This window comes from Culex quinquefasciatus, chromosome 3 (assembly GCF_015732765.1).
Source record: "Culex quinquefasciatus strain JHB chromosome 3, VPISU_Cqui_1.0_pri_paternal, whole genome shotgun sequence".
Taxonomy (NCBI): domain Eukaryota; kingdom Metazoa; phylum Arthropoda; class Insecta; order Diptera; family Culicidae; genus Culex; species Culex quinquefasciatus.
The window spans coordinates 140,464,428-140,488,310 of NC_051863.1; the positions used below are offsets into that span (position 1 = coordinate 140,464,428).

General features: G+C 40.9%; 2 protein-coding genes across 2 annotated transcripts; one reads left to right on the top strand and one right to left on the bottom strand.

Annotated features, from left to right (window-relative positions):
- Positions 1-142: 142 nt before the first annotated feature.
- Positions 143-971, bottom strand: LOC6038029. Its single transcript, XM_001847822.2, has 2 exons — positions 907-971; positions 143-836 (listed from the first exon to the last, which is right to left on the bottom strand). Exons 1-2 carry the CDS (start codon positions 924-926, stop codon positions 143-145), a joined length of 714 nt encoding a protein of 237 aa, XP_001847874.2. The 5' UTR covers positions 927-971.
- A 1,703-nt stretch (positions 972-2,674) lies between these two features.
- LOC6033574 (importin-4) lies at positions 2,675-13,715 on the top strand. The gene is made up of 6 exons (XM_038261851.1): positions 2,675-3,003; positions 9,457-12,006; positions 12,075-12,298; positions 12,358-12,490; positions 12,550-12,727; positions 12,793-13,715. The coding sequence occupies exons 1-6, from the start codon at positions 2,950-2,952 to the stop codon at positions 12,915-12,917; spliced, it is 3,264 nt and encodes a 1,087-aa protein (XP_038117779.1). The 5' UTR covers positions 2,675-2,949; the 3' UTR covers positions 12,918-13,715.
- Positions 13,716-23,883: the final 10,168 nt, after the last annotated feature.

The window sequence follows — 23,883 nt, forward strand, 5'->3', positions numbered from 1 at the left end:
CCAACGGAAATACTTCGATATGTTGATGGGGGGATGTTGCGCCTCCTTCAAAGCTTCTTGCTCGTGGGCAGGGGCCGCGTGAATTGTGGTAGCCCACAGCAGCCAGGAGCTGGAATGACCTTCGAGGTGCGGATTTTCTCTCTCAACTCTTTGCCAAAGCAGCTTCCTCCCTCATAGAGTTGGCGCCAGCCCGATCAGGATTCTTGGGATTGATTAAGTATTTGAGAACATCCCCATACTGACCCTTGGTCTCAACTTCCTTGGAGTAAGCGTACACAAACACCTTAACAATCTGATCACGCCACTTTTGCAGCTTTTTCGAGGTTAGATTCGTCGTGGCATACGATTTATGAGCGGTTACGTCGTACACGATGAGGAACTTTTCTGCGGATTCTTCTCCGGGGATTTCACCAGAAGCCCATTTCGGGACTCCATTTTCGAATCTGACTTCCCGTTTGATGAGGCTTTTTCCCGACTCCCACATATTTGCTACCACCTCCTGCACAGAATCGCCACTGATCTGCGCCGAGAAGTTTTCTTTTGGCCTCAACTGACTTCGGTACAATCTCTGACAAAAACTGCATTCCAATGAAAACAATTTTTCGCACTTTCGTCGCTTCGCTTTTGAGCGTTCCTGCTCTCGCTGAGGGGATGGAGAAGGTCCAGCTTCGTCGTCCGTAAACGGATCGTAATCGATCCCGCCAGCTTCCGGATTAGATTCTTCGAGTCTATCGGGGTTTACTTCTTCCGGCTGATCCTCTTTCAGATACTCTTCTTCCGTGTAGCTTTCCTCGGACTCTTCATCTTCCTCCACCTGCCTTTCGGGGTCATTTTCACTGTAAAGTTTGAAGAAAGTCGAAAACATGTATTATTCATCTTTTTTTTATGTAAAAAGTGAAAACTTACAAATTTTCTTGGGAAAACATGACGCGAACCGCTTTGTTTTTTTCTGTGACGTTTCGTCTTGCGTTCAACACATGTCGTTACACTCAGAATTAGAATTAGATAAGTTTGCAAAGAAATCACTTCGGAAGTGTCAGATAAGTCGCCGCGATAATTCGGTTTATTTCCGAAATCACAATACAGTGATATTTGCAACCTCAGTGATAAAAAAATTGGTCTAGAAAGCCTTCAGAAGGAGTCCGATTCAGGCCAAGAATCGTTGAGCCAGGATACACCGTAAGTAGCAAGTTGGTTTGACGATGTGGTCTATATTGAAGTGACGTTCCTTGGGGTGTCCCCGCCGGAAGTGGGAGACATGGCAACTGACGACTAGGCCATCCCGCGACACCACCCTGCCTTCTCAATCCTTGCATAGCTTCAATGGTTGCGGAGGCGATGATTTTGTACGGCATTCCTCCTAAACCTCCCTACACTAACTTTTTGACCTGCAACTGCTCAACCCAGAATCCCCGGATGTTCCAAGAACCGGTAAATTATGGACCTTCATATCCAGATTGTGAAACCAGACCAGATCCGATACTACAATAATTGAAATTAAAAAGTTATGTATTTAGGATCATACAAAACTGTGTTTGTTGTGGAATTGTGTTCAGAGACATCATAAACATACATTTTGATCCATATTGAGGATTGTCAGGTCAAAATTCACTAAATTATAACGAAAATTTAGGGTTTCTAAATACACTCAAACCCCGATGGTTTGACACCAACTGTTGTCAAACGAACGGGGTCACGTTTTAGTTTGACACCCCTTTTACACGGAGTTCACACACACTGCTAAACGTGTGTTTTGATAGTGTGCGTGAGCGCCGTGTAAAAAGTGACAGTTCGTCACTTTTTAGTTTGACTTTGACCAACCAACGGGGTACAAACTAAAAAAGTGTCAAACGAAAAAGTGACCAACCACCGGGGGTTGAGTGTATACGTCGGAACTTGCAGAAAACACTACATTCGCCCCTCGTGATTGGGTGAAAACACAGGGGCGGAAACTCAATTTGGTTTGTTTTGATTGATGTTGTTGATTAGCCCTTTTGTTTTTTGCTTGTAAAATTACGTATTTTCGGAATTTTGAGATGTTGGAGGTGTTTTAGAATCAGTTTTGTTCGTCGATCGTAGCAAGCGGAAGTTTGTGGCGAAGGTGTTTGTTTACATCTGAGGGTTTAGCCCTTTTGAAAAGTTGTTACTGAACTGTCAAAAATCCACCAAAACATCTACCACATTGATCACACACAAAACTGTGGTAGAAAAGTATCCACCGGTAGATCCTTTGGTGGATTTTTGACAGTTCGAATTATTTCAAGAAAATCCACCGCGGTTAACCGAATCAAATTAACAAAATCCCTCTGGTGAGCTCCAGATATGAAATAGTCCAGAAATGCATTCGAACTACCGGATTTCGAGTTAGCGAATTGTCGCTGTATTATTTACGCCCGTAAAATTCGACCTCGCGCGGTACACTCCCATTCCGATTTGCCATAATATTCTAGTACTTCAAACCGCTCTCTCAGCTCGCAAATCTCTCTCGCGCCAATCATCACTGTTCTAAAACGCACCCCTCCAACATGCTCGGTCTCTTTCTCCCCTGTGCCAAATTTTCACAACAGTGACGCTCGCTCTCTTTCGCACCGCGGTTGTTATCAGCTGAGAAGCTCTGCGATTCGCTCGCCAAAAAAAACCCGCTCTCTTTTCTTCCCATCTTGCGTGCATGCTTTTTCGGTCCGCGAAGCAAGAGTTTGAGGTTAGATCTGCTGACAGGAAAATTTTCTTCAGAGTGCAAAATCCTTTGTGCAGCGCAGGACGTTCCGCCGTGTTTCCGTGCGTCGTGTTCCGTCGTCGATCGTAGCAAGCGGAAGTTTGTGGCGAAGGTGTTCCCCCCTTCCTCCCCTCAACACGTAGCGTGTGTGTGTGTGTCCATCGCAACCGGAAGTGGACCTCGCGTGTGAGTTTCTTTGCGGAACGAAAAAAAACGTGTGTGGCCACGACAAAATGGAACAAATTATCCGGAATTTGCTGGTGGCAGACAACGATTTGATACAACAGGTGAGCAGCCCCGCGGGGAGTTTTGAGTTGATTTTGATTGGGATTTTGCACCGGAAGTCGAATCGGAGTCCTACCCCCAGGAGAAATTGCAACCTTGAACCCGTGCTGGAGTGGCACCCATTGATATTCATGAGGTGTCTTTCGGGAAAAAAAAAGTTTGCATCGAAATTTTCGCACACGTTGCCTCTGTCGTAGTCTCCGTCTCGTTCCTGCGCAGAGGGTCAAATTGGATTTTGGGAGGTTATCAAAGGGATCGGATGGCAGTGGTGGCCGTGGTGGGGTCTGGAACCTGGGAGGGAAGTAAGATAAACTTCGCAGCAAAGGCGTGTTGTTTGGAGTTCACGCCGTTCAGACCGGTCTCCCAACTCGACAACCTACCACGGGGATGCTTCGGCTGTCATCTGCATACAATGTCACTGAAGCCTAAAAAGCACCAAAGTTTTGGTGTCTAGTGTCAAAATTATGGGGAGTAACATGACAAAAAGAGCGCAATATCGAAAGGATGAAAATATTTTTTTTTCTTTATTTTTGTTTCGTTAGTTAAAATGAAATTAAATGTGTACCATTATCTGGGGCAAATCGAGACACATGGGGTGAATTGAGAAGTGATTTAAGCAATGTTTTTGCACAATATTTGAATAGCTTTTAATTTGTTTCAGTAGGAATAGACACAAAACAACAAAATTAGTTTGTAAATTTGAACTTTTATGTTCTGGCTTTCTTGTCGAAAATTTACCAACACATTCAAACCACGGGGTACCATAGAAGTTGGTTTGTTTGACTCAAAAACATGCTTTTTGTAAAGCCCCACAACGTCCTAACAATGGGCTATGCCCTGTTCGTGGACTCGCTCTTAAGGTTTCCCAACAACATGGTTGAGCTCAACCGCCTCAAATTGTAGATTTAAATTAACATTATGATGATCTGTAAGTTCATTGGCCAAATAGGAATTTGCGGAAGATATTTCAGAGGATTTGAAAAAGACACCTGCTGGGAAGCTTTGCCTGAGACCTGATGCTTAACATATATTGTTGTTGGCGGCATTTTTGTTTATTTTATTGAAAAGAATCATTCTGAGCAGCTACAGGATTATTTTCCAAAAAATTAAATAAGACTTATTATATTTTGATTTGTGACCCTCTGAAATGTTATTCCCGAAACAGCGCCACCAAACATTTGGTGGCGGCTTCAGCAAGCTACGTCAGTATCACGGGCCTGCAACCTACAGACAGTTTTGATAGCTGCGCGTGATCGCATGTTTGGCCTATGTTCAAACTTATAAAAATTAAAAAGTTACTGAATATGCGGTAAAAAATTAAGTTGAATTTATTTATTATTTAAATTGCGTTCAAACAAAAAAAAGCAATAATATTATGTGTATATTACCAACATTGAATTTGAAATCATTATTTTGTTGAAAAAATGCATTCCGATAGAAATAATTATTCCAAGTCTAGAAAAATAATGTAAATCGGCCAATGTAAGTTAGATTGCTAAAAGCTTTATTTACATTTCTAAGAATTTGAGGTTCCTTATGTACATAGGAAAATTAATTTGGATCCTAAAATTAAGTTTAAATAGGGTCCTAAAGCCCTATGTCAATTTTTATGTACAACGGTATAAGCACGATTGAAACTCATTTTTGATCACTTTTTTTCATTTTAATGCAAAAAAAAAATAAATTGACAAGACAACATTCTATCAATCAACTATGGTCCCCTTGGAATGAGCTGTCAAGTAGGACCTTTTCTGTCAAGAAGGGCCGTGAAGTTAATTTTTTAAAATTAATTTAAAATTCCATTTTAAATTCTTTGTGGTCGTACAAAAGTTCATTGCACTTAGAAAAATAAGCTTTATCGTCGTGAACAATAATATAACAAATTTAGGCTTCCTTTTAGGACCCAATTGCTGATATTATTGTTCCCAACGATAACGCTTATTTTTCTGAGTACAATGACCCTTTGTACGACTACAAAGTCTGGAGTTTTTTTTAATGGTCCAATAAACCAAATTTTCAGTATTTGCTTTCTGGGTGTTTTTAATACTCCTGACTCAAGGTGGTTTCAAAAGCACCCAAAAAGCAAAAACTAGAAATTTGGTTTATTGGACCTTTTAAAAAAAAAAAACTCCAGAGGTGTTTAAAATTTATTTTTAAATCATTATAAAAAACATCGCGGCCTATTGTTTACAGCGATAAAGCTTATTTTTCTGAGTACAATGACCCTTTGTACGACCACAAAGCGTTTAAAATGGATTTTTAAATCAATTTGGAAAAATTAACCTCGCGATCCTTCTTGACAGAAAAGTTCCTACTTGACAGCTCATTCCAAGGGGACCATAGTTGATCCATCAAAAAAAAATTGTCTTTTCATTATTATTTTATTTGCATTGAAATGAAAAAAGTGATCAGAAATGGTTTTTGATCGTGTTTTTACCATTGTACATAATAATTGACATAGGGCTTTATTACCCAATTATTGTTTTGCATTAAAATAAAAAAAAGTGATCAGAAATGGTTTTTATGCGTGTTTTTAACCGTTGTACATAACAATTAACATAGGGCTTTAAGATCCTACTTGTGGGATGACTGTACAGTCCAAACTCGATTATTCCAAGTTCGATTATCCGAAGGTTTGTATGGGACTTCGAATAATCGAATCATGATAAAAAACGGTATTTTTTTTACTTTTAACATCAAATTCTTGTTCTGCGACCCCATTTTAGTCAAATTTGAATATTTTATCGTCTTTTAAATTGAAATGTTGGCAGTCAAAAAAAAAACAAAAAAGAAATAAGGAGCTATTACACTTCCGCAAACAAAAAACAAACAAACTCGCACTTTTACGTGTTTGACAGTTTGCCAAACTCGCAAACATGGCAAAATGTATGCAGGCTGACGTTTGTAAAAACAAATCCTTCAAACACACAAAGCAGGCCAACTATCAAAAAGTGCGAGTTTGTTTGTTTGTTTGCCGTAGTGTAATAGCTCCTTTAGAGTAGTTTATGGGTCAACTTAAGCTTGGAAATCAAACATAGAACAACGAAAAAGAAAGGTTTTTTTTCGTGATTCGATTATTTGAAGTGAAAATTTGTTGATATAAAAAAATTAAATTAAAATTTGGTTCTAAAACAAAAAAAAAAAAAAAACGAAACTATTGGCACTACGCCCCCCGGGGCATGGCCTTCCTCTAACGTGGGATTTCTGCTCCAGCGCCTCTGACGAGACAGGAGAAACCGGGACCGACGTTTTACTTCACCATCCGATAGAAGCTCAGTGGATAAGGCGGGAATCGAACCCGCGTCTCATAGCATCATCGGGATCGGCAGCCGAAGCCGCTACCCCTGCGCCACGAGACCCACTGGTTCGGAATAGTTTAGAAACGTAAGGAATAGTTTAGAAACATACTGACCGTGGTAGAGAAGTTTTCAAAGTACCTCAAGAAGAACTTTTCATAAAATTTTGACAGATTTAAAAAGTTAGTTAACTATAGTTAAGAAAATGTTGATGAAAGTCGTTATTTTAAACTTCTCAAAGTGTCATAATTTTCTCAATGAACATGATTTTTAATCGGAAAACGGAATGCATTTTCGGATTCTTTGGACAATTTTCTACTAGGAGAAGGTTGAACAAGTTTGTAAATAATAAATAGTATGTGTTTTTGAAACACAATAAAAAAAAATCTCCAAATTTATAGACAATTTCAGTGGAACAAATTTCATGTAAAATGTGAAAACTTGTGATTCGTGCTTCGTATTCAGTATAAAATGCAATATAAATTGATAATTTTATAAACAAAACTAGTTTTAACAATTTTCAGGCAAAATTCCGACTTTTTAACAATTTTACCTAAAATTTATATGTATTTTGCTAAAAAGCTTATACACTTAGTTAACTAAATATAAACATAGATTTTTTTTCTTAAAAACCATATCAGCTACTTTGGTGATGGTACATTTAACGTACACATAAAGTTTGAACATCTTAAATATGATTTTAACAAGAAAAACTATGACATCACTCCCTTGTGGACCACCGATCAGTGAGGTACTCCTGGATATTAGCTCCTGAAAAGTGCTTTAAAAGTGCAAAAAATGCCTCATGGCAAGAAAAAGAGGCGGTCCTCACCAGCAGGATCGGCAGATTTGAAGAAGCTAAAGAATGCCGAAGCGCTACCTGCAAAGCCAGGCAGTTTGAGCAAGGACGCTCAAAATTCGTCTGGAAACCAGTTCGCTACTCTCCCTGTGGACGTGAGCGAGAAGGAAGAATTTGAACGACGGGAAAAGTGCCACCCATTTTTGTGAAAACATCGTCATCGGATTCGGTGCGAAAGTGGCTGACCGGATTTATCAAATCTGGTGCTTTACGAGCTTCCATTCGCTTGTGTGCTGATGGACTCAAAATTCTGCTACCTACCAGAAAGGATTACAACTACGTTCGGGATTTCCTGAACAACACAAAGATTGAATACTACAGCCATGACGATCCAGGTAAACGCCCCATGAAACAGGTCCTCCGTGGCCTGTACGACATGGATGTGAGTGTGCTGAAAGAAGAGCTCAAAACTCTTAAGTTGAACGTGATCGAAGTCTTCAAGATGACGAGACACAACAAGGACATCAAATATCGTGATCAACTGTACCTGGTTCATCTCGAGAAAGGATCGACAACGCCGTCTGAGCTGAAAGCAGTTCGGGCAATTTTCAACATCATCGTGACTTGGGAACGTTATCGTCCAGTGCATCGTGACGTGACACAGTGTTCGAACTGCTTGCAGTTTGGACATGGTGGAAGGAACTGTTTCATCAAGAGTCGTTGTGCAATCTGCGGAGGTGAGCACAAAACTCAAGCATGCGAAACAATCAACGAGAACATCGAAGCTAAATGCTTCAATTGCGGCGGCGACCATTCGACCAAGAATCGGAGCTGCCCAAAACGTGCTGAGTTTGTAAAAATTCGGCAGCAAGCGACGACGAGGCACCAACCAAATCGTCGCAAAACACCACCAGCATACACGGACGTGGATTTTCCTGCTTTGGCGTCACCAGGAGCAGGATCTGTTCGAGTGGTTCCAAATCTGCAGCCATTGCCGTTGAATCAGCGGCAAAAGTTGCAGAGAATACAACACCTCCAGGCTTCAGTCAGCAACCGAGGGAAAACCAACCAGCATCAACGGGTGAAGGCAGTAGTGACCTGTTTTCACCACAAGAACTTCTGAACATTTTCATCGAGATGACAACAACACTGCGTGGTTGCAAAACTCGCCAGGAACAAGTAAGAACGCTTGGAGCATTTATCTTAAAATACAGTTCGTAGTTTACTCGTTCTAATGATTTTGAATATTTCAATGAATTTATTTTTTTAGTTTTAAGTTAGGATTAGTTGTTAAAGTGTTTTTTTTTTCTTTTTTACCCAAATGTATTCGATTAAATGCAATAATGTAAAACAATTTGAAGTAAATAAAATAAATGTTATCAGTTAATAATAAAACGAAAAATACAACAAAGATGAAGAGCATTAGGCCATACCACTTAGCATGTAAAAGAAATGTAATTATTATAAGAAAGTTCAATAAAGACATATTTAATTTCAAAAAAAATTTCAAAAGAAAAACTATGACTATCAAAGTCACCCCGGAATTAAAACTAAGAATTTTTAACGTAACTATTTTTCTAAACATTATTGAAAAAACTTTTTTTGGGAAATAGTGCATGGACCTTGTGTGGTCTACCCCAGTACATGTTTTAAAAATAATAATCTCGAGAAAAAGCTTACCTGTTGGAAAATATTCCAAAAACAAATTGAAATCCTATCAAAGTCACCCCGGTTTGCGGTACATCCACAACAGTTGACTCAACATGTTGCGAATCAAAACAATACCGTCTACAATCACAAATTACTTCCCTTTCCCACATCTCGACTCTGACCCTCGCTGGTCAAAGGTAGGAGCCGTTTCCGCAGGCCACCAGCTAGGTTTTTTCATTGAGCTAATAACTTTTGTAAACAAGATTGAATGTGACAAAGGTACCAATCACTTTGAAGTGGATTAAGTAACATTTTGTTATCCAAACAAAAATGCTAGAGATTTATACTTTTCAAGAATTATTCAGAACCCACTTGTATTCCAAATGGGACCGTATTGCCCTTTACCAAACACACCGCACACCGCATTTCTTTTCCACGAATCCACGCACGCCCGGCGTTTTGTAGCGATGTGTCATGAACGCCTTTTTAGAGCTTCTTGCGATTTTCGCTCCACCACCGACTGCCCAAAACTCGCACGATTGTGTGTACGGCGCAGCAAAGCTAAAAATTGTTTAATGGATCTCTTCTTCTCTCCTCTAGCTAAAAAAATCATGATTCATTAACAGGGGTTAGAGGAATGCGCGCGTGTTGCCAACCGATCGACCGCATGCTTTCGGGATGATTAACGGCTCTCTCTCTCTGTCTTACAGGCCAGCGCCGAGCTGAAGGAGGCGTTCAAGCGCCCGGAGACGGTTCCGCAGCTGTGCGAGCTGACCGTGTCGCATTCCGATGCCCAGGTGCGGCAGTACAGCGCGATGCTGCTGAAGAAGCAGCTGTGCAAGTTGCGCAACTGGCAGCAGGTTCCGCCCGAGCAGCAGGCCCTCATCAAGAAGGGCATGCTGGAGGCGATCGTGAAGGAGCCGGAGAAGTCCGTGCGGACGGCCATTACGGCGTTCGTGGGCGTGCTGGTGCGGCACGAGGCGGCCAAGGAGGACGGCTGGATGAACGAGGTGTTGAAGTTTATGTTCGACAGTACGAGTTCGGGGGATCCGAAGCTGGCGGAGATTGGCGCGGCCACGTTTGCCACGTTGACGGACACGTCGCCGGATCAGTTTATTCCGCACTTTGAGAACGTGTGCCAGCTGTTTTCGTCGGCGTTGATTGCGACGGAGGCGAGTGGGAACATGTGCACGCCGGTCGTGTACTACATTCTGCAGGGCATGTCGCATCTGGTGCCGTTCATTACGGGGCATCCGGCGGCGGAGAGCACCTACCAGCAGTCGATTCCGTACGTGGCGAAGGCTTTGGTGGGGTTCGCCCAGCTGGACTCGTTCAAGTTCATCGAGGCGTTTGATATTTTGGAGAATTTGGCCGACGAGTCGTCGCGAATTTTGACGCCGCATTTGAAGCTGTTGATTGAGTTCTGCTTGGAGGTTGGCCAGAACGGGGAGCTTGAGGATTCCGTCCGGGTGAAGGCCATCACGTACATTGGGTGGTTGGTGCGGTTGAAGAAGAAGATGATCATCAAGCAGAAGCTGGTGGAACCGATCGTGATTGCGTTGTTCCGACTGATGAGCGTGGCGCCGGATATTGAGGATGAGGATGAGGAGTACTTTGGAAGCAACGAGGTGTCTACGCCGAGTACTTGCGCGGCCCAGTCGTTGGACGTGCTTGCGCTGCACATTCCACCGAAGCAGCTCATTCCGACGCTGATGTCGCTGCTGGAACCTGCTCTGCGTGGCACTGATCCTCTGGCCAAGAAGGCATCGTACCTGTCGATTGCCGTAATTGCGGAAGGTTGTTCCGAGCACATCTGCAGCAAGTATTTGAAGCCGCTGCTGGACGTGATTAAGAACGGCATCACCGACCAGAACCCGATGATCCGTAACGCGGCGTTGTTTGCGCTGGGACAGTTCTCCGAGCACCTGCAGCCGGAGATTTCGCAGTACGCCGAGGAGATTCTGCCTATTCTGTTCGAGTTTCTGCAGCAGCTGTGTCTGCAGATTCGCACCGGTGGCAAGGAACCGCAGCACATCGATCGCGTCTTTTACGCGCTGGAGACGTTCTGCGAGAACCTGGAGGATCAGCTGACGCCACACTTGCCGATTCTGATGGAACGACTGTTTGAGGCGCTGGATTCGCGCAACTCGGTCCACCTGCGGGAGCTTTCGCTGACGGCCATCGCGGCTACGGCGAACGCCGCCAAGGTGAACATGCTGCCGTACTTCCCGCGGTTGATCGACAGCTTGAAGATGTATCTGGTTAAGACGGAGGACGAGGACATTTGCACGTTGAGGCCTCAGGCGATCGACACGTTTGCCGCGCTGGTACGAACCATCGGAAAGGACAACTTCTTGCCGCTGGCGGTGGACACGCTGAACCTGGGACTGACCATGCTGGACGGCTGTGACGATCCGGATCTGCGACGAAGCTGCTACAATCTGTTCGCCTCGATGGCCTCCTCCGTGAAGGAGGACATGGCGGGATCGCTGACGAAAATTGTCGAATCTATGCTGGAGAGTGTCAAGAGCACCGAAGGCATCGTGCCAACCTTCAAGGACGACGGAGACGATCTGGTGCTGCCAAACGGGGGAAACGCCGAGAATGACGACGACCAGGAGTACGACATCGAGGACTCGGACAACGAAAACGAAGACGATGACGACATTGCCGGGTACAGCGTGGAGAATGCTTACATGGACGAAAAGGAGGAAGCGATCCTGGCACTGATGGAGTTTGCCGAGCACACCGGACCGGCCTTTTCCCCCTTCATCCAGACTGCATTCGAGGAAATCTACAAACTGATCAACTACCCCAACGAGGACATCCGGAAGGCGTCGATCGACGCGCTGAAGCAGTTCGTCATTTCCCTGCACGAGCTCGGCAACGTCGAGGGCGTCAACCAAACGATCCTGATTCTGGTGCCCAAGCTGAGCGAAATCATCCGGACGGACGAGGAACGAACGGTGGTCATGTCGGCGCTGGACGGCTACAGCGACATCATGGAAAAGGTCGGCGCTTCGGCCATCCAAGCCGAGGGCCAAAAGGACGCCATCTTCGGCTGCATTGTGGACGTGCTGAACGGCAAGGTCGCGTGCCAGTTCGACGAACCCGTCGACGAGGAGCAGGAGGAGAGCGAGTACGACGAGGCCATCATCGAGTCGGCCGGCGACATTCTGCCCAAGTTTGGCCGGGCGCTGCCTCCGGCGGAGTTTGCCGTCTACTTTGGACGCGTTTGGCCTTACTTCATCCAGAAGATTGTGAGTTAGCTCTACGTTTGAGAGATTCAAGTCATCTTGAACAGCTTCTTCGATTTTTTTTTTTGCAGGAGAAAACGAAACACAAGGACGAAACGACGGACTCGCAGCGCGCCTTCGCCATCGGCGTTCTGTCCGAGTGCTTCAGCGGCCTCAAGGAGTTCACCGCCAACTGGTTCGAGACGCTGCTGCCGATCTTCGTGTCGTGCGTGCAGGACCGCAACAACGAGGTGCGGAACAACGCCGTGTACGGCATCGGCGAGATGGTCCTGAACGGCAACGAGTGCTCGTACAAGTGAGTTTGATCTGGATTTGATGTCTCGAGGGGTAGAAAATGACATCGTTTTCTTGCAGGCACTTTCCGCAAATTTTGACCTCGCTTTCGACGGTGGTCTCGAAGGAACAGCACCCGGGCACGCTGGACAACATTTGCGGTGCCCTCGCTCGTATCATCACCACCAACAGCAGTCTTGTGCCAATGAAGGAGGTCAGTTCCGGCGGGTCTTGATTGAGATATCTTACTCAACATGAAATGCTCTATTTTAGGTTCTTCCCGTCTTCGTCCAATACCTACCCCTTCGCGAGGACTTTGAAGAGAACCAGGCCGTGTTCCGCAGCCTGGACGTCATCTACCGCCAGGGCAACGAACATCTGATTCCGCTGCTGGGCCGCGTGCTGCTCGTCGGCCTGCAAGTTCTTTACAAAAAGCAACACAACAATGACGGTAAGATCGATATCATGTACTTCTGATTAGGAGTTCAACCTCAACCCGTCCTCCTCCCCCCGCAGAGTGTCGCGATCTGGTGTTCAACTTTGTCAAGCAGATCGGCAAGGACTTCCCGGAGAAGTTTGCCGAGGCGGTGCGCAGCGACGCAGAGCTTGCACTCTTTGTCCAGACGCTGCCGCTGCAGTAGAAGCCGGTGCGCGTGCATCTGATGCACAAACTGTACGTGTCCTACATCAACCCGTACCTGCAGAACTGCGTGCGCCGCGTCGAGCTGAAAACCACCAAGATGAGATACCGGAGCAGACGGAGCGTTGGCGTGACGGGGTGTGCCTCGGGGGGGCGCGACCGCGATTCCGACGACGACGACTACGACGATAACGTGGCGCGCAGCTTCGACAGTTCTGACGACGAGCGGTACAAGTGATGGAGGGAACGTCCGAGTAGAGTAGGTCTATCGTGTTGTGCGGAATGTGAGCAAGAAGATGGCAGTCCTTGAACCCTTTAAACCTGTGCGCGAACGTATCAACCCCCCCGTAACATATTCTACTCGCTATGCAGATGCATAATTATTCTCTATTTTTTTATAAACTGCTAGTTAACAGACCCGCTAGTGTTAACAGTGATGTGTTAAAGTTTATTTATTCTCCCTAGAATTAGTTCATTGTTACAAGTAAACAATACAATACACTCACACACACATACTCTGCTTGCATTGCATGAAAATGTGAACTTTTCCAAAAACATTTTTTCTTTATACATCAGTAGAGAAAACGAAAGCAACGCATAAAACGTGCAAGCCAAAACAGTCCAGCGCAAATCTAAACCTGAAATAAAAAAAAACCCTAAAAGTAAATCAATATCTCTCCGTCAAGTAGAATCCACAGTAAACAAAACAAACAGAAGAAAATAGTGTAAAACCTAAACATAGCCAGCCAGAACTAGATATAATCGACGTTTCTGTCCTTCCGCCATCGAAACAAAAAAATAGTTCTCTCACCCAGCAAAAAAAAGGAAAGAGTAAAGTGAATTTGAAAAATTCGCGAAATAATTAGTACGAGATAGAAAGGTCCTAACTACTCTGTATACAGATTGTAGCCGAAGAAGAACCGAACATCAATTATCACGATCATCCTAGGAATGATGCATTACTAGAAGTGAAGGTTAAAAAATAATAATAAAAATTATAAAACAATATGAGCAACGTATATGTTGAAGTTTATACAAGCCGTAATATTATACAGCCTTAAAGAAATAAACATTTTATCTTAAAATGCGAAACATCACTTTATTTTGTCCAACCGAACAAAGCCTTTTGAGTCGATTGTGGGAAGTGGGACCGCGCGGACACTGTACAGGATTATTCACATTTCCTTCCTATAGCATCGTTGATCGGGAGGCACGCTGGTGGTTTAAGTCATCATTACATGTATTTAGTATTGAAACAATTGTGCGCGAGTGTTTAGGTGTGTTAATTAGAAAGACTTTCCCATAACATCGTAGCTCGGAGGGCTCGGCGACGGGTTTATTATGAAAGTCCTCCCCATAGCATCGGAGCTCGGGAGGCATCGAACAGCCAATACCTTATTCTACTAACCTAGAAAATATTAATCTCGTGATTCTTGAAGGAGATGCTGTGGATGCAACGGTCTCAAGCGGTGTCAACAGGTATATTAGGTTTTACGCCTACTCGATTTAGAGGTTAGGATTTTGACAGCTTGCGTGCAATGTTTACATTTTCGCCACGTGTGTCTCTGTTAAAATGTAGATATGTGTGCGCTTTGGTTCACACGAGCTGTCAAATGACGTCACGGCGTAAAACCTTATAGCGAAAAGCTTGATGAGCCGGCAATTATCGGACTAACATTCATCCCTTTTGTTGAACTGCAGGCTTCTTGGGAGGGCGCCGGTATTGACTAATAAAGAAGGGATCTTCAGAGGTTAAGCAGTGAACTATGGTTGCCTCCCACTGATAATTTTTGATTCATTGTCTAACTTCAGCTGATCTGTCAATCAAAATCAAAATTCATAAATTTTTAAATTCTAGGATTTTAAAAATACAGTCCAGTCTCGATTGGAAAAATTTCACTTCGATAAATCGAATCACAAAAACAAATCGTAGTCTTATTTTTGTTTGTTCAGGTTAAGTAAATACTCGGAAAATTCTAAAATGTAAAAATTCTGAAATATTAAATTAAAAAAAATAGAATTCTAAGATCTTCAAATAGTAAAATTATTGAATCCAAAATTCATATGTTTATAATTCTAAAACTTGTAGTTTCTAAAAAAAATCCTAACAAATTTCATATTTTCAATTCTTAAAATATTCTGAAAATTCTGTCTTGACCACGGGTGCTCAAACTTTTGGCCCTGCAGCAGTTACAAAAACAGGATTTTTTCAGCACGAGTCGTTCGCCGAGTTGGATAAATACTACGAGTGCTGAAAAAATCAAGTTTTGCAACGAGTTCCATACAACATTTTTTGCAATTCCGGAAAACACCACCTATTGAGGGAAATTTTTAATCAAATTTTCATATATTTTGTCAATAAATCGTTTAAAAAAAATAAAAGTGTTCAACTTTTCAGTACCCATTTCAGTGCTGAAAAGTAGAACTTTTCAGCATTTATTTTGAAAAGTGTTGCTATTCGATTCTATTATTTTTGGTACAGAAAAGTAGGCTATTTCGTCGTTCAAGAATGACAGGAAAAGTAAGTAGTTTCACGACGGAATAGCAAAAAATATATTTCTAGATTTTTTTTTATTAGGTCCTATAAACATATGAAAGACAATCGTTTATTGGTCTTTTTTTTTAAAAAAAACTCTGGATTTGTGCTCCTTGATTTCATCTGACTTATTTTTGGGTTTTTTGATACTTCAAAAATACTTTAAGCGATCTATATTTTAACTAAGATTCGTTTTATCTTTTAAAGGTTTTTTTTCAAGTGAAAATTTATTACATCATTTAAAAAAATATTTTAATCAAGTTCTTCGAAAAATAAAAACTTCAATTCGAAGTGAACACTTTGAAAACTGAAGGTCTCGGAAAAATATTACTCTGGATAATCGTAGCACAAAAAAAACCTTCTTATTTTTGATTGCCGACCTTAAGTATGACCCCTAAACCACAGACAAACAGACGTGACTCTCCATACAAATTATTTTTGAAATCCATCGTCCTTCCCCTAAACTACGCTAAAGTGATTTAGAATTTATAATATGCAATCAAATAATTAAATATTAATAAAGCAAATTCGATTTTGATGTAAAAAGTAAGAAAATAAAAATTCGTTGTCATTATTTTGATTGTCGAGAAATCCTAAAAATCAAAAATGTACGAATACTGACATTTTTAAATTTGAAAAAAAAATTAAGATCTTAAAAATTAATCATTTTAAAAATCAAACAAAAATAAAAAATCCAAATTGTATGAGCTTTAAAACTCTAAAATTTTAAAATTCTAAAAGATTTTAGGAATTAAAAAAAAAAGTTCAGTCTCGACTATTCGAAGGTCTAAGATAAATTTCACTTGGGATAACCGAATCACAACAAAACATTTTCCGTTGTCTTATTTTTTATATGACCCACATTCCAACTCCAAAGGCTCATAAAAAGTTGGAACGGTAACTTAAACTCGCTGGTTCTCGGGCATAACGTAACCAATCTTTTTTCCAGTGATTTGTAAGGAAATTTTTTTGAAATTAAATATGTCTTTATTGAACTTTCTTATAATAATTACATTTCTTTTACATGCTAAGTGGTATGGCCCAATGCTCTTCATCTTTGTTGTATTTTTCGTTTTATTATTAACTGATCACATTTATTTTATTTACTTCAAATTGTTTTACATTATTGCGTTGAATCGAATACATTTGGGTAAAAAAAAAAAAAAAATCACTTTAACAACTAATCCTAACTTAAAACTAAAAAAATAAATTCATTGAAATATTCAAAGTCATTAGAACGAGTAAACTACGAACTGTATTTTAAGATGAAAGCTCCAAGCGTTCTTACTTGTTCCTGGCGAGTTTTGCAACCACGCAGTGTTGTTGTCATCTCGATGAAAATGTTCAGAAGTTCTTGTGGTGAAAACAGGTCACTACTGCCTTCACTCGTTGATGCTGGTTGGTTTTCCCTCGGTTGCTGACTGAAGCCTGGAGGTGTTGTATTCTCTGCAACTTTTTGCCGCTGATTCAACGGCAATGGCTGCAGATTTGGAACCACTCGAACAGATCCTGCTCCTGGTGACGCCAAAGCAGGAAAATCCACGTCCGTGTATGCTGGTGGTGTTTTGCGACGATTTGGTTGGTGCCTCGTCGTCGCTTGCTGCCGAATTTTTACAAACTCAGCACGTTTTGGGCAGCTTCGATTCTTGGTCGAATTGTAGGGTTTTCGTCCTTCAAAATAATGTAAACAATATAAATATATTGACCGGGTAATAATAACCCAAAACAGACTATCCCTTACTGAAGCGTGTACTTGGTTTTTTGACAGCGCATGAAAAGAGGCGCGTGTTTTATGTTTACGCTGTGAACAGTGGAGAGTGAACGATTGGCGCGGAAGTGTGAGTGTGATAGAATTGTGCAGGAACCGGTTGGCGGAATCCGGAGCAGGACACGACGGAAGCGGACATGAGGTCAGTGGGTGGTTGGGAGGTTAATGATCGGCAGCGATGGTGCTGCGTCCGGAACGTCGTGTCTCAAGGAGTCCCGGTTGCGACTCTACATCTGGCGACGAGGATGGGATGGACCGTTTTTTTATCAGAGGGAAAAGAAGAGGACAATGGACCAGGTTCCGGGTGTCGTCAAATTATAAACGAGCGATTGTGTGGTAATTGTATAATTGATAATTTGATTCTGGTATTGAAGTGGTGAAGCGAGTGTGATTTCTCGCAAGATTGTTTATGAGAAGAAAATAGTAGAAATTATTGAAAGTGGAAGCGAAAGCGAAAGTCAAAGTAAAATGGTTGATTGTTTTCCCGGAGGGCTTGTCGTTGTTTATGATTTGATTCTTGACAGTTTGGCTAGAGGGCCTTACTGCAGTAGAAGATGTGCTGAGCTGGAAGGGTCATGGATCGAATATTTTGGTCGGGCTCTGGAGATGAATTTGGCTAGGGGGCCAAATGATAAAAAAAAACTTAGCAAAAGCTAGGGGGCTCAAAATTGAATTTGGCTAGGGAGCCAAATGATCAAATGTTTGCAAGAGCTAGGGGGCTCTAGAGTTGAATGATTTTGGCTTGGGGGCCAAATGATTCAAAATTTGCAAGAGCTAGGGGGCTCTGGAGTTGAATGATTTGGCTAGGGGGCCAAATGATTTAATGTTTGCAAGAGCTAGGGGGCTCTGGAGTTGAATGATTTGGCTAGGGGGCCAAATGATTTAAAGTTTGCAAGAGCTAGGGGGCTCTGGAGTTGAATGATTTGGCTAGGGGGCCAAATGATCAAATGTTTGCAAGAGCTAGGGGGCTCTGGAGTTGAATGATTTGGCTAGGGGGCCAAATGATTTAAAGTTTGCAAGAGCTAGGGGGCTCTGGAGTTGAATGATTTGGCTAGGGGACCAAATGATTTAAAGTTTGCAAGAGATAGGGGGCTCTGGAGTCGAATGATATGGCTAGAGAGGCCAAATGATCAAAAGTTTGCAAGAGCTAAGGGGCTCTGGATTTGAGTGATTTGGTTAGGGGCCAAATTATATAGAGTTTGCTAGAGCTAGGGGACTCTGGAGTAGAATGATGTGCTAGGGGGGCAAATGATCATAAGTTTGCTAGAGCTAGGGGACTCTGGAGTAGAATGATGTGCTAGGGGGGCAGATGATCATAAGTTTGCAAGAGCTAGGGACCTCTGGATTTGAGTGATTTGGCTAGGGCCAAACGATTGAAAGTTTGCATGAGCTAGAGGGCTCTGGAGTTCAATGATGTGACTCTTAAATTACTCAATGTTTGCTAGCGGTTTCAATCTATAAAGATTTGCTAGATCCTGGGAGATCTAAATATCAGTGATTTGGCTTGGGGGCTAAATTTTGATATCGTGGAGAAACTAGAAGGCTCTACAGTAATATAACTATTGCAGAGATGTCATATGTCTTTTGATTGTCCGAGTTAAGAGGCACCTTAATTTATTTAAAAGAGCTAAATGTTTGACAAGAGTCAAAGGAATTGAATTTGTACGAATTGATTCCCAGTACGTTGTTGTATTTAAGAGATGTTTCCTAGTCAAATCTGAAGTATTCAAAAGTAAAGTGATTTCTCGATAGGTGTATAATCGAGGCAACGGACGGAGTTTGAGGACAAAATGTAACTGAAAGATTTCCGAGTCAAATTCATTGACAGTGTTTCATATATTTGGCAGAAAAGGTTTGCTTTGGTTTGAGAGCCAAACGATGATCAAATTTTAATGTGCAAAGACTTGAAGACTAAACATTTGAGACTAGTGGTCGAATGTGGTTGGAAATATGACAAGAACAAAACGCATGCTGCAGTTTAAATCACTTTACTGCAATATTGATTAGACGATATTTGGTTAAAGGAGTTTGAATTTGAAAAAGGCTATGATGAAAATGATTCTACTCTTTCTTGTTTGGATATGTAAAATATTTTGAAAAAGATCGTTATGGTTAAAATTCCCACCAGGAAATATTTGTGAACCATTCAAAACATAATTGTTTCAAGTTTTCAAAGTGCCTTTTGTTTTGTTTGGTGTTTAAAACAATAGTAAGGTTTTTCTTCTTATCATTGGGGCGCAACATATGAAAGCAAGCCAGATGAAAGAAAAGGAAAGAGATGAGAGGTTGGCAAGTGTTGGACGAACGGTCCAAAGGTAGACCGAAGGTGATCCACAGGTTGATGGGTTCGAAGTGCATAGCAGATTTGAGTTAAAGGTTTGCAGCAGAGACCACCGAAGGTTGTAATGCAGATGATTTAGTGAGTTTTTTACATTCCTAATGTTTTGTGCCTATCTAAGTCACTGATCTAAATGTTTTATTAACATTTAGATATAGCTAGGAATCAAAGTATCAAAATGTTTTCCAGATTCAGAATTGCTAAAATGGTAGGTAACGATGGATCACGCGATGGATTGTAATTTTTCAATTGAAGTTGTTAAATGTTTGTCTGAACGAGTCGATTAAAAATAAATGTTCGGCGTAAAAAAAGAGAACTTTGAATGAATGATGTTTTCAATATTTAATTATTCAAGTGGTTTGTGTTACTTGTTGGTTTTGTATTTTTTTTTCTGTGATATGTGAAAGCATAGTGTATTAGTACAATGAATTATGTTTTGAGAAACGTAGAATTATGACAGTAAAAAATTGTATGGATCTAAGAGTTTTCATTTTTTTTTTTAACTTTTTTAAGTTGATGGCCACTGACAGTCAGATCCCTTAAGAGGGTAAATATGCTCACTGGGAATACTGACCGGTAGGGGATGGGTTTCGACTAGCGGCGTGCTGGGTTTCTAATCCAGAGGTCGTGAGTTCGATTCTCGTACCGAGATGATGAACTTTAAATGTAAACGTAATTGAAAAAAAGTATTGTGTTGTTTTATTGATACTTATTAAACATTATAAAAATGATAATGTTTATAGACATGACAATTTACTGATTCAAATACTAGTGTACAGAAAGGCTGCATAAGGTTCGAAAACATTGATTGTGTTCTTGAATAAGTAAAATACTACATGTAAAATATACAAGATTGAGAACAGTTGAAATACGAGAGTACTGATGCATTTGTTTTGAATGGCTAAAGTAACGTGTTTATAAAGATCGGACTTATTCAGGTTCAGATCGAAAGTCGAGATGAGAGGTCTTGTATAGTAGTAAATAAATTAAAGTGTTATTTGTTCTATGTTGTAATTGAAGGATTGGTGAACTTCAATAACCGTTCAAAAGTTAGTTATCATCTCAGTTTTATAAAATAATTGTTAAAAGGCTAATCACTCCTGATATTATGATGATTATGAAATCTTTTTCGATATTGCATTTTAGCGAAAATGATATAACCAAAGTAATTGCTGTTTAGCTCGGAACAGTAAAGTTCTCTTCTTCGGCACGGAATGAGTTATCGACTAAATTTTCAATCCAATGGTCGTAAGTTTATGAGTGATAACAAAAGTGATCTAGCTAGTTATTTGAACTGAAAATAATCAAACTGTATGAATATGTACGATTTTGAAATTTATTCAGATAATAAATGTTGAGATTTCATATCAAAGTGATTGACCAGAATTTCAAAACAGAGAAAAGATGAAAACATGGCCCAAATGAGATATACATAAAATATGAGTTGTTGAATTCAATGTAGTTATGAAATGATAAAGAATAAAAGAACAGTCTAACTACTAATGCAATTTTTGGTAAATGCGCTAGTAAAATTTTAAAAATGGTTTTCAGGGTTTGTTGTGTTGATAATAAATTAATGATTTATTATTTTTTTTTGTAAAATTTTTGAATTAACTCCGGGATCGATAAAAAAATAGATATTTTATTTTAAAGCAATTCAAATAAAGTAGGATGTTTAGCACATTCCATTGGTATGTTATATATGTAATATGATGACTTAAATCCATTGCAGCTTAAACAGATAAATCTGTGTGTCTTGTGTGACATCTAATATTGGGTTCAAAATTCTCAGAATTATTCTCATGAAGAAATTGGAGCATTGACTTAAAAAATCGGGATAGAACGTGAATTAATGTTTTGATAGCTTGAAGTGTAGAGAAATCGTGAGAATGTATTTATTAATATTGCATATTGGTCATACGAATGGTTTGAGGTTCAGTGAAGTATACTAACTGTTTTCAAAATTATTCAAAAGGTGAAGTGGGAGAGCGGATGAAGAACATAGCTGGTGAACTAATGAACATCACTGTTTCAAATGTGTTGAGGTAGATTGAGTGTTACTTATAAAAAATATGTTTATTTTCACTTGTGTAGGAAATAACTGAAGACGATTTGAATTCTAATTTGTTTTGAAAATAAATAGTTGCATTCCGGCAAGTAATTGTGGCAGTTGATAAGGACGTTGATTTGTTTTGCCTTGAATGTTGAATTATCAAACTTGTTTACTAAGCGGTAAATAAGTTTGGGATCACTAGATAACTGGTTGAAACGGATGTGTATTTTGCTGTGGTTTTGTTTAGTTTAACTCAAGTTTAACTAATGATAAATTATTGAAGCAAGTGATGAAGAGATTAAATATTTGAAATTGTCAATGAGAGTGAATTCAAATCCAACAAATGTTTTATTTAAAGGAAGATGGGGATGTAGGGTTTTCGTCCTTCAAAATAATGTAAACAATATAAATATATTGACCGGGTAATAATAACCCAAAACAGACTATCCCTTACTGAAGCGTGTACTTGGTTTTTTGACAGCGCATGAAAAGAGGCGCGTGTTTTATGTTTACGCTGTGAACAGTGGAGAGTGAACGATTGGCGCGGAAGTGTGAGTGTGATTGAATTGTGCAGGAACCGGTTGGCGGAATCCGGAGCAGGACACGACGGAAGCGGACATGAGGTCAGTGGGTGGTTGGGAGGTTAATGATCGGCAGCGATGGTGCTGCGTCCGGAACGTCGTGTCTCAAGGAGTCCCGGTTGCGACTCTACACGAATGGTCACCGCCGCAATTGAAGCATTTCGCTTCGATGTTCTCGTTGATTGTTTCGCAAGCTTGAGTTTTGTGCTCACCTCCACAGGTTGCACAACGACTCTTGATGAAACAGTTCCTTCCACCATGTCCAAACTGCAGACAGTTCGAACACTGTGTCACGTCACGGTGCACTGGACGATAACGTTCCCAAGTCACGATGATGTTGAAAATTGCCCGAACTGCTTTCAGCTCAGACGGCGTTGTCGATCCTCTCTCGAGATGAACCAGGTACAGTTGATCACGATACTTGATGTCCTTGTTGTGTCTCGTCATCTTGAAGACTTCGATCACGTTCAACTTAAGAGTTTTGAGCTCTTCTTTCAGCACACTCACATCCATGTCGTACAGGCCTCGGAGGACCTGTTTCATGGGGCGTTTACCTGGATCGTCATGGCTGTAGTATTCAATCTTTGTGTTGTTCAGGAAATCCCGAACGTAGTTGAAATCCTTTCTGGTAGGTAGCAGAATTTTGAGTCCATCAGCACACAAGCGAATGGAAGCTCGTAAAGCACCAGATTTGATAAACCCGGTCAGCCACTTTCGCACCGAATCCGATGACGATGTTTTCACAAAATGGGTGGCAACTTTTCCCGTCGTTCAAATTCTTCCTTCTCGCTCACGTCCACAGGGAGGGTAGCGAACTGGTTTCCAGACGAATTTTGAGCGTCCTTGCTCAAACTGCCTGGCTTTCCAGGTAGCGCTTCGGCATTCTTTAGCTTCTTCAAATCTGCCGATCCTGCTGGTGAGGACCGCCTCTTTTTCTTGCCGTGAGGCATTTTTTGCACTTTTAAAGCACTTTTCAGGAGCTAATATCCAGGAGTACCTCACTGATCGGTGGTCCACAAGGGAGTCAGTGATTTGTAAGGATGTCTAGATGATCTTAGAACTTTGCAGAACTCGATTTGATCAAATTTGTAATTTTTGCGATCAAAAACATCGTTCCACCTATTTTTTGCGCCTGTGAAAAAAATCGCCCAAAATTCCGCGGAGCCATCAAATTTGAGTTCTGCGACCACATTTTAGTCAAATTTGAATAACCATTCCTGTAAAATTAAAAAAATAATGCATTTTTTGAATATGTTCATTACATCATCGCCATCTTGGCCGCCTTGGATTTTAAAATTCTAGATCACTTTAGAGTAGTTTAAAGTCATACTAAAGCTCAACAATCAAAAATAATGCAACGAATTTTTTTCTTCGTGATTCGATTTTCCGAAGTGAAATTTTGCCAAGGCCTTCGGATAATCGAGTTTGGACTGTATTGCCAATTTTTTAATTTCTTTGAAAAAGTCGTACTATCTCTAGAAAACAGTTTAGAATACGTTGTAAAACGTTTATTTTTATCAAATGAGCCAGTTTTAGGGCTTTTAAAAAAAATGAATTTTGGGACCACAGATTGAAAAAAGACCACAAACTTCAGGATTTTGTTTAAATCATTTATATTTCTCTTAAAATAAATTTTTTTTCTTTTTTTTTTTGATAAATTCCTACACTTGTCTTTTTTATTACGATAGACT